General features: G+C 34.3%; 1 protein-coding gene across 3 annotated transcripts in view; it reads right to left on the bottom strand.

Moving 5' to 3' along the window:
• The window catches only part of LOC140514053 (bifunctional heparan sulfate N-deacetylase/N-sulfotransferase 3), a 217,693-nt gene that overhangs the window by 82,013 nt on the left and 123,583 nt on the right, over positions 1 to 12,097 (bottom strand). For all 3 annotated transcript variants that reach the window (XM_072624030.1, XM_072624027.1, XM_072624028.1), the window contains exon 5: positions 2,398 to 2,583. In XM_072624030.1, coding sequence (XP_072480131.1) covers positions 2,398 to 2,583 — 186 coding nt within the window. The remainder of the gene's footprint in view (positions 1 to 2,397; positions 2,584 to 12,097) is intronic.

The raw sequence follows: 12,097 nt of genomic DNA on the forward strand, positions 1-12,097 counted from the left end.
TTCTAATTTTTGAGAAATTATTTTTTTTCAGAGAGCTTTTGTACCTCTTTTTCCATTTGACTAATCCCACTTTTTAAAAGAGTTATTTTTTTCATTGGATTCTTCTGCCTCTTATGTCTAATCACAAAATGATCAATTCTGTTTTTAAAGTGTTATTTCTTCAATATTTTTGGTTCCTCTTTAACCAAGCTGCTAATTGTTTTTTTCATAATTTTCATGCATCACTCTCATTTTTTTCTCAGATTTTCCTCTACTATTCTTATCTTTTTCTTTAATTCTTCTTGTTGGGGTTGGCCCCAATTAACATTTTTCTTTGAGGCTTTATAGGTGTTTTAACATTGCTGTCTTCTTCTGAGTTTATGTCTTGGTTTTTACTGACACCAGAGTAACTTTTTACAGTCAAGTTAATTTTTGTTGTTTGTTCATTTTCTAGCCTATTTCTTAACTTTGAACTTCATGGTAAAGTTGGGCTCTGCTCTATTGGGAGTAAGGAGGCACTGTTCCAAGCTTCAGGCTTTTTTTCAGAGCTAGTTCTGAGGAGTCTACATTTTCCTTGCTTCCAGGGTGATATGATCCAGAGAAAGATGTGTTCACTGTTCTTGTGTTCTTCTTTTCTGGTGTTTACCCAAGAATGTACCCTGTTTCTCTGCAGTTGCAAGTCCTAATAGTCATCTTGGCCCTGGAACTATGACCAGGTCTCCTTTTCTCCTACATATACAAGTGCTAGTGCTCTTCTGTACCCTGGAACTGTGACCAAGGCCTCTTCTCCCTTGTGATTGAATACAAGTGTTTCTCTCAGCCCTGGAATTGTCATAGTTCCAGGCACCAGCCTAGTTGTGAGAATAGTACCAGTGCACAGAGTGACAGCCAAAGGTAGCCTATACTTCCTTTCTGACAAGTTCTTCAACTCACTTATCTTTTCTTGGCTGAGGGCAGCACCCAAAGCTACTTCTGCTGCTGCTGTCGTAGCCACCTCCAAAGTCTACCCCTGAAGCTCCACATTTGGCCAACTTGCACCTTGGTGCCATAAATGTCTCTTGCCCACCTCCCATGCTGTCTTAGGATGGAAAAATATCTCACTCTGACCTTTTGTTCGCTCTGCCACTCCAAACCTTGATTTGTAGAGTTATTTTAAAGTTGTTTGGAAGAGAAGGTGGGGAGAGTTCAGCTGGGTTGCTGCCTGTACTCCACCATCTTCTCTCCCCAGATCTCAAATTGTTCTTTAACTTGTCCCCCAGCAGTTTTGATCCTGCCAAAAGACTGCATTTGGCAGCTTGAAATGTCATAACAAATCCATTCTGGGCAAATCAGCCCATGGCAACAGGAGGGAGTATAAACTTCCAAGATTTCTATTGTTAGGAAACTCTCAACAGTATAACTCCTAGCAACAATAAGCTCTCTTGTCTATACTCCTAGCTCCCTTCTGACCTCCACCAAAACTTAAGCCAGTAAGTGAACTTTACACTGTGGTAGAGGAAAGAGTGCAATGTGACTTAATGTGATCTCCAACACACCCCACTTGACATTTTTGTAGACGCTTTGGTCAATGCCTGCTTTGAATTCTTGCCAGTACTATTAGAATCTGCTGTAATATAACTATTCATCAGAGAGGGGGCAATCTTCCTCTATATATGTACCTTAGCAATAACTCAAAATAAACCAAAGACACTTTTCCCAAGTCTTTCTTTGTGCTACTCAATTTGGGAATGAAATAGAAATTTTACCTTTTTTATTATACCTTACAGAATTTTACCTGAGGTGGTAGGCTATATAATATACTCAAGAATTGGTACATGATAGAACCATAATCAGTGGATTTAATGAAAATCAGGCAAAGGAACAGAGAGATATGTTACAAAATCTGCTTTGTGTTTCTTTAAAATATTTTTTTATTTCCTGTTTATTATATGGGGCCACTTTTGAATGCTTATTTTGAAGCAAAACCTATGTTTTCTTAACTTCACACTATAGAGTACACTAAAAATCTGGTTAATGGGGTAGTAAAAGCAACATATAGATAAAATCCTAGTCAATTTTGCAGAGTAATGGATTTTAATAATAGAATTATAAGCTATCTACAAGGCTGATGGAATGTTTTACTTCTCATTTAGAAATCTCTATCATCAACTGATAGCAATCCTTGTTTGGCATCTCAGATATTGGCCTAAAAAGGGAAGGATGGTGGTGGTAGAAAGAAACCCAATTTTCACTGACATTTGAAGAAGCTTTGAGGGGTAGTTTTAATTAAACGATATGACATGTCACAAATGTTCTTCACACAGCATGGAACTTTTCATATTGCTGAGCTTTTAACTTTCAGCATTTTTCTTTTTCACTTTCATTTGAAAACTAAGATAGAAGAGGAGTTACACTCAGAGAATTCAAGAAGAAGCTCACCATGATGTTTTTATGGATGAAGCCACGGCGGTAGCGTGCTGGTTTCAGATGTGGATATTCCTCAGTGCTTGTGATTTTAATGTTCCAGACTTTCTTCCAGGCCTCATAAAGTTGGACATGGACAGGGTAGACACCAGAGTGATGAGGGGCCACGGCATAGCCCATGTCAGTAGGAATACCATGCTCCTGAAATATATCAAAAAAGGTAACTAGGATAACAGAAACTTTATATTTTATGATTTTTTTTCATATTGATCTCTACTTGATAGCACAAATAATATTTCTGTTGGGAGAAAGAAGTCTCTCTTCAGATTCAAAATACCAAATCAACACATATTTATTACAAACTATGTAAGAGCAGCTGGATTTCTGTTGCCTGAAAGCACTGGTAATGCAAGAGGCAAGCATGACATCAGCCCTACCCATAGGCAGTTTACAAATGAGTGGGGAGAACAGGATATATGCAAAAATAACCATGGTACAAAATTAAACATAGTGCAAAAGAGAGAGGTACAAACAATTTGGAATATAAGATTTGGGAAGTAAAATTCAGATTTGATTATAACTTCTAGTAACAGAAGGGAAAACTAAGGCAGAGAAGTCTAGAGATCTCTCACTGGAAAAAAAAAGGCTCTTCAAATAACATTCATGACTAGTCTTACAAATACAGATGCAAGACTGAAGGGATCTAGTGAGTTTTGAAAGTAATTTGTTCTGATTTACATTCATCAGCTGGATCTTGTTCTAGTATTGGACATTCCTATGTCTTTCTATTGCTCATAATATCACTGATTAATAAGAATTTAAGCATTTCTTTCCAACATCAGTCAGAATTTCTCTGTTTGAATCTCTCTCTTTTTCTCCACACACATCACATACATATACACAACCCTAAGTATCTTCATGCATATATACGAATGTATGTGTATATATGTTTATATCTACATATATAAACATGAATTATAGAAGTCAAGCACACTACATCTCTCTTTGGTTTGTAGGCAGGTTTCTAGGATCCAAATTATTCCATTTCTATTAGATTTTCCCTTTCCTATAATTCCCTCAGTATAGAAGTCAGTGGTTATTTTCATGATCATAAGTGCTTATTTTCTCAAGGAGATCTATCTGTCTCTGTCTATCTATCGATCGATCTATCTATCTATCTATCTATCTATCTATCTATCTATCTGTCTATCTATCTATCTTCTGTCTGTCTGCCTGCCTATCTATTTATCTATCTATCTACTTATCTGTCTATGACTGGATAATAAAAATATCTGGATACTGATTTTCCTAGAAGTTGAAAACTATTCTTGCAATGAAAGCAATAGGCACTGAAAGTGTCAAATAATCTGAAAACTAGAGTTTGAAGTGAAGCATTCATATTTAAAATTATCATGTTGAAAAATGAAAGCAAGACAAAAAGCAGAACTAACAAAAAAAAGCCACTACTACATTTTCATTCCCATACTCTGTCCATGAGACCACCCTGTCAAGGTGAACATTTGGGACCAATGAAGTCTTCTCCAGATGCTATCAATAAAAAAAAATGAATCTCTGTGACTTGGATGTTTACAAAATGAGCATTTTCTATATGTATATCAGAAGTCTTAGTAAGTTTTTTGATTTTTAAAATAATTTTTATTATTATTTTTATATTAATTTTATTTATTTTTAGTGTTCTGCAATCACTACCACAAAACTTTGATTTTTCTCCCCTACCTGCCCCTTACCCCACCCCCTCCCTGAGATGGCATACAATTCTATAATAGGATCTACACATACATTCCTATTGAATACATTTTCACTATAGTCATGCTGTGTAGAAGAAATAAAATAAATGAGAGAAATCATTCAACAAACTAAAACATTCAACAGACACACACAAAAAAATGATCTGCTACATTCTGAGATTGAATTCCATTGTTTTTTCTCTGGATGTGGAAGGCTTTTTTCCTTAGAAGATCATTGGGATTTTTTTTAAGTCCTTGCATTGCTATGAAGATCCAAGTCTACCAGAAAAAACTCTTGCACACTGTGGTTGTTGCTGCATACAAAGTTCTCCTGGTTCTGCTCCTTTCACTCAGCATCAGATCATATAAGTCCTTCCAGGCCTCTCTGAAGTCTTCTTGTTTATCATTTCTTATGGTGCAATAGTACTCCATTACATTCATGCACCATAATTTATTCAGCCATTCCCCAATTGATGGGCATCCCCTTGATTTCCAGTTCTTGGCCATTACAAAGAGAACCGCTATAAATATTTTTGTACATGTGGGACCCTTTCCCATTTTTATGATATCTTGGGGATACAGTCCTAGAAACGATATTGCTGAGTCAAAGGGTATGCACATTTTTGTAAACCTTTGGGCACAGTTCCAAATTGCTCTCCAGAATGGTTGGATGAGCTCACAGCTCCACCAACAGTGAATTAGTGTTCCAACTCTCCCACATCCTCTCCAACATTTATCATTTTCCTGTTCTGTCATGTTTGTCAATCTGAGGTATGATGTGGTACCTCAGAGTTGTTTTGATTTGCATCTCTCTAATCAAAAGTGATTTAGAGCATTTTTTCATACTATTATAGATATCTTTATTTTCTTCTTCTGAAAATTGCCTGTTCATATCTTTTGATCATTTATCAATTGGGGAAGATTTTGTGATTTTTACTCCCCATTTGTGATTTTACTCCCCAATACTCCCCATACTGACATATGCCATTAGAACTGACACACATCTTCAGCATGCAAGAACATCACACATCCATCAGAAATAAGAATAAAAAAAAACCACTGTTGAAGCTTCTTGGGGATGGGTTTTCTTTTCTTAATTTTGATCTTTAGACTTATTTTGGCTTTAGAGTTTTTTCGGAATTTAAATTTCATTTAATTAAACATTCTTTGAAGTAGTCTTGATTTTCATCATGGAGTAGTATCCTTTATTTTTACACATATGAAGCACCATTATTCCCAATTCATTCTGTCTAATTAGGGTCTGAATTTAATTAGACTCTGAATATAAGGACACAACCTAGATTCACAATGTAAACAACTTAAATAAAAAATGATGAAAATTATGAAATAAAAGTGAGGAGGGGATAGAGGTTAGCATAAGAAACAATCAATAAATTATTAAGTGCCTACTGTGTACCAGGCACCGTGCTAAGTGCTAATAGATAGAAAAAAAGGTCCTGCTTTCAAGGAGCTTACAATCTAATGGGGGATTTTACTAGTTAATTAAGTCAGATCATCCCCCCCAAAATTAAAGACAAAACTAGAAGGACAACAAATGTAAAATAAGAAGAAAATTGTAAAGTTTTCATATCTGTTTCTAGCTCTAATCTAGCCAATCTCCTTTAAAGCATTTTCCCCCTAATGTGGACTCTCCAAGGTCTCCAGAGTTGAGTGAGGACCAGGAGATTGAGTATTGTGAGTACCACTGTGTGTCATCCATTACCTGTTCCTGTTTTACTAAGAAACATACATCAGACCTACTGAAAATCTGGTTCTTTATATTTTTAAAGAGACTATATTAATGAATTATTATTCACTGAAGGATTTAACAGAGTACAGATTGATGGAGAAAAAAATGAAAGAGAAAAGTGGTGAAAGTATTTGCCCAAGGTCACAGAGCTTAAGGGCCTGAGGTGAAATTTAACCCAACTCTTTCACACTCTAAGTACAGAACTCTCTCCACTGTGTCTTGCTTTCAAATTCCTGCTATATTAATCTGAAAGCACTAGGAAAGTATTAATTTATACAATCATTTTTTGGATAGAACCTGTGATTGCATTGGTGTAGGGAGCTCCCAATGAGGAAATTCCATCTGCCAAACTAGAATATCACATTGTTATGCAACTTTTCCTAAGAGTTGCCCAGACCATTAAGAAGGCAGAAGATGTGACAGGATAATGCAGTCGGTGTGTGTCAGAGGAAGCCCTTGAACCTAGGCCTCCCAAACTCAATTCCTGCACTAGCCATTATGCCATGATGCCTTTCTCATGCAAACTATAAACAGAAAAATGTGGTAGTCATCTGTTCAACAATAAGTATACCTTTCACTTAATCTTTATTTACTTAGTGTTTTGGATGGTATAAGAAACTAATTCAATTTTTTAATATGTTTTTCCAACTCAGTAAAAACACAAAGAAATGATTCTCACAAGTAAATTAATTGACAATATTTTATTTTCTTACATAAATTGAAATCTCATTCTCTTACGGGGTCATTTTCAAGCTTAAAAATGACCTTTGGGGGCTTATTTTGTTTAGGGGAAAGGCAACATAAATCCCCATTATTTCTGAATGACAGTAGTAGTCACAAAACATCTATTTATAGAGGGTGAGAAAAGTTATGCAGTAAATCGATTAAAAAATGAGGAAGAATAAAATACTTAGGAGAAAAGAAGGTAGATCAAATAGTCCAGGGTGAAAAATGTGACCATTCTGTTTGGGATGTTTGCCATTCAACATTTATTGCAGCATCTCTATTACTTATAGAATTAAAATGGATGATTAATATGGTAATATATATATATATATTCTTGAGGCTATCCATGAATAGTGATATAGTCACAATGGTAGAAAATAATGTTAGTTCTTTTAATTATTGCTTAAGCAACACAAGCACCAGGGTAATTTATTTAATATCTCAGAGTTCTTCTTTTCTCATTTGTCAAATGGTCAGAGAGGACTAGATAAATTGTCTAATGTTCTTTTTGACTCCAATCCAATGATCTAGAGGGCTTACAGTGGGGAAGGGTAACAAAACACCTTCTAAGACATTCAAGCAATCATTGTGCAATGCTGGAATGAGTATTGGTTGACTTTAGAATCAGAAGCCTCAGCATTTGGGTCCCAACTCTGCTACTAATTAGCTGAAAGAAACGTATCCAAAGAGTATATCGTTTAGAACTTCAGTTTGCCCACCTGTTATATTACTGAGGTGGGCTAGGTGAATCTCAGCCCTAAGATTAAAATCTTAGATGTTAAAATATGATGACTAATGGCACTATAATTGGACTTGTAAAATTACTTTGTGACTATATAAACATAACTTTTTTGTATCAGAAAAATGGTTTTTTTTATAAAAAAAAAAGTCCTTAAAATAAAAAAAAAGGTTTAAAAAGTAACTAAGTTAATTTTTTATCCACATAAGTAGTCTGACATCTAGAATTAGGGAATAGTGAATTAGGTCACTGAGAAAAATAGACCATCTAATTTGGTGATGGTTTTTAAACAGAAAAAAAAGTATCTCATCTGCCCAAGAGATACATGGAAGTGTTCTTATCTGAAGGCAGGAATGATTGAAATGACCTCTCCAAATTCTTTCCAGCTCTTTGGTGCTGTTTTATATTAGAATTATGTTATTGTTGACAATATCATTAAAAAAACATCACAGAATTCCATGAAATTTTTACTTCTGTGAAATGTTTACTTTCAGTTAAAAATTACTTTTAGCCATTTAGGTAAAAAAAAAAAAAACACAACTCAGTTCAATGAGTTTATTTCTCTGTATGTAGACTGGATGAACTATGGAATTAATAGCCTATTTATTTTTTTGTCTTGTTCACGGTCAACATTTAACAATTCCAAAGTCAATACAATTATTTCACGGGAGTTTTATTATGTAGAGTACAATTAGGTTTTATAATACTGCAGAATTCTCCAGGCAGATACAACAACCAATCATATAATAGAAATAACTCATTTCATGATTTTAAGAGTTTCTAAAATGTCAGTCATATAGTACAGGACTGAGGAGAAAATAAAACATATGTCCACAACCCCCACAAAGTTCCTTTCCCTTTAGGAAGATTAGAATGATGGTCATAGTTTGTTCTTATATTTTGTGTATTTACTAATATGTACTTGTGAATCTTTTGTGTTTCAAGCATTCATTTTGTAGTACAGGAAGTAAATAGCTGTCCTATACCTGGTACCTACACTATGCATTAACTATCTTTTCTAGAAGAGATCCAATTAATCTCTTTGGGGGATAACTTAGACATCAGCCATTTGTTCAGAGTCTTGTTTAGTCTGAGTTCTAGTCTATAATTGGAGAATAATAAATCAGAGATGAAGAGATGCTTGACTTCTCTCTAGAACAAGTCATTCTTAGCATGAATTAAAACTATGAGAGTCCAAATCAGAGCCATTGTGGGAAGAGGAAACCTAGGACACAGGTCACATTTTTAGAGTTTTAGAAAAAAATGTCAGTTATTTCATCTGCTCCTTACAAGAATGCTAAGAGGTAGAAAACACAACTGTTAACACATGAATGTAATGAGGCACAGAGACCTTAAGTAAGTTATAGAAGAAGGTCACAGAAGTACAGAAAGAATGAAACTTGAATACAAGTCCTTGCTTTAGTGGGGATTCTTTTCAGAGATTAGTTGGATTGATGGTTGCTGAGATCCCTTTCAAATCAATAATTCTGAATATTTTCAATTCTATAATTCTAAATTCAGTGCCTTTTGTACTATGGTAAATTGTCAACTTCTGGGTTAGCATTTAGTTGGAGCAGGCAGGTATAATGGAAAAAATGTGACACTTCTAGTCAGAAAGACCTAGCTTTGAATGTTGCTTCTTACAAAGCTTTATGTCCATGAGCAAGTTGCTTAAGCAAGTTTTCTTAAAATAGATGCCAAGAAACCCTGGGTGGTTGGGAAATGACACCAATGAGACTGTGATTTGACTCAAAGTGGGTATAACTAATTGGAGGATAGGAAGGTGAACAACATCTTTTCCATCCTTCCACTGCTTGTATTCTGTATTGTTGCCCCAAGGAAAGACCTCTAAACTAAGAGTCTAAAATTATTCTCTATACCTCTACCCAACCTTCTCTTGATCCTGACATTAATGCTCTATAGGGCAGGGTCAATGAGTAACACCATTTTCTCACCCTTTAATTGTTCTTATGTACTCATTTCCCCTGTTTTTGTGTAAAAAAGTTGGTAGCACAGGACCAAAAGGTAAGGAAGGATTCTGATTCCATTATGTCCACCTTGCCTTGCACCAGACATCCTTATTTGAACTTTTCTATCTTTCTGGAGACAGGGCCTTTCTTCCACTCCCCTTAGTTTTCAAACTCTTCATTATAAAACAAAATGACATGGCTGTCTTCAAAATTTCTAATGATATCTCAAGCCATATAGCTTTTTCTCAGGGCTCACCCCCCACATTTACTTCCATATCTATCATCCCAATTCAGATCCTTACTATCTTACTGCTGAGCAGAAAATTTGATCTTCAAGTATAAGTTTCTAAAAAGAATGAAAATGTAAGAAGAAAAGAAAAAATGGTATTTAATAAGATTAAACTGTTTACATACCTAAAGGGAAGATGATATTTGTAACTCTTGAGAACTGTGTCCCTATTAGGGCAGTTTGGGCATAAGTTGACTTTGATATGATAATATAAAAAAAAGAGGTTAAAAAAGGATTATACTGAGAGAAAAGGAAACAGGGAGGTAGAATACGGTAAATTACATCACAGGAAGAGGCATGGAAGACCTATTAGAGTAGAAGGAAAGAAAGAAGGGGGTGAGAACTGTTTGAACCTTACTCTAATTCAGTTTGGTTCAAAGAGGGAGTAACATACACACTCGGTTGGGTATAGATATTTATCTTACCCTATAAGGAAGTAGGAGAGAAAGGGGAAAGGAAAGAGGGGAGTTGATGGAAGGGCAGAAGCAAGAAGGAAAAGGGGAAAGAAAAAAGGAGGTGGTAGAAGGGAGGACAGATTGAGGGAAGTGATGATCTAAAGAAAATATTGGTGAAGCAGCTCAAGAGAAAAAAGAGAGAGAAAAGTATAAATGTAGAAAAAGAGGATGGTGGTAAATACACAGTTAATAATAACTGTGAATGTGAATGGGATGAACTCTCCCAGAAAATGGAAGCAGATAACTGAGTGGACTTAAAAATATAATCCTACAGTAGGTTGTTTACAAGAAATATTTGAAGCAGAGTAATACATAGAGAATAAAGATAAATGGCTAGCATAGAATATATTATACTTCAGCTGAAGCAAAAGAAAAAAAAAGGAGAGGTAGCAATACTAATCCCAAATGTAGCAAAAGAGATAAGGAAGGAAACTACATCTTTCTAAAAGGCACCAGAGACAATGACATAATATCAGTACCAAAGGAAATGCATCAAATGGTATGACATCCAAATTCTTACAGGAGAAGTTAAGTGAGTTACAGGAAGAAATAGAGAAACTATACTAGTGGGAGACCTCAACCTCTCCCTCTCAGAGGTAGATAAATCTAATCACAAAATAAGCAAGAAAGAAGTTAAGGAAGTGAATCGAATTTTAGAAAAGTTAGTTATGATAGACCTCTGGAGAAAACTAAGTGGGGATAGAAAGGAATATATCTTTTTTGCTCAGTAGTACATGACATCTACACAAAAGTTGACCCTGTATTAGGGGAAAAAATAAACAAACCTCACAATCAAATGCAGAAATACAGAAATATTAAATGTATCCGTTTCAGGTCATGGTGCAATATAATTACATGTAATAAAGGAACATGGAAAGATAAACTAAAATCCAACTGAAAGCTGAAAAAATCTAATCTCAAAGAATGAGGGAATCAAGCAGCAAATCACAGGAGCAATCATGAACTTCATCCAAGAAAATGACCAGAATGACCAGAATGAACATACCAAAACTTATGTGATGCAGCCAAAGCAGTTCTTAGGGGAAATTTTATATCTCTAAATACTTACATGAATAAAATAGAAAAGAAGAGATGAATGAATTAGGCATACAACTAAAAAAGTTAGAAAAAGAATGAATTAAAAATCCCCAATTAAATAATAAATTAGAAGTTCTGAAAATGAAAGAAGAAATTAACAAAACTGAAAATAATAGAACTATTGAACTAATAAATAAAACTGAGATCTGATTTTATTTAAACAACAAAGTAAACAAACCTTTCATTACTTTAATTTAATAAAAAGAAAGAAGAAAATAAAATTACCAATATCAAAAATGAAAAGGGTGAACTTACCTCCAGTGGAGAGGAAATGAAAGCAGTAATTAGGAGCTAATTTGCCTGTTTGCCAATGAATCTGATAATATAAGTCAAATGTATGAATATTTACAAAAATATAAATTGCTCAAATTAAGAGAAGAGGACATAAAATAATTAAATAACCATATCTTAGGGGAAAAAGAGTCATCAATAAACTCCCTAACAAAAAAGCCATCAATAAACTCTCTAAGAAAAAAATCTCCAGGGCCAAATGATTTTACAAGTGAATTCTACTAATTACTAATTTTAATTCTAATAATAAATAACCTGTTTGGAAAAATTTGTATCAATGTTCTTTTGTGACCCAAATATGGTGCTGTTACCTAAATCAGGAAGAATCAAAACAAACAAAATTGTAGACCAATTTCACTAGTTAATATCGATGTATAATGTTAAAATAAAATATTAACAAGAATATTACATTAATTAACTACAATGATGATACACTATGACTAGGTGGGATTTATATCAGAAATGAAGGGCTGGTTCCATATTGGGAAAACTATCAGCATAATTTACCATTTCCATAATAAAACTAAATGAAATCATATGATTATTTTATTAGATGCAGGAAAAGCTTTGACAAAATACAGTACTCGTTGCTATTAAAAACATTAGAGAATATAGGAATAAATGGAGCTTTCCTTAAAATGATAACCAC

This window comes from Notamacropus eugenii, chromosome 7 (assembly GCF_028372415.1).
Source record: "Notamacropus eugenii isolate mMacEug1 chromosome 7, mMacEug1.pri_v2, whole genome shotgun sequence".
NCBI lineage: Eukaryota > Metazoa > Chordata > Mammalia > Diprotodontia > Macropodidae > Notamacropus > Notamacropus eugenii.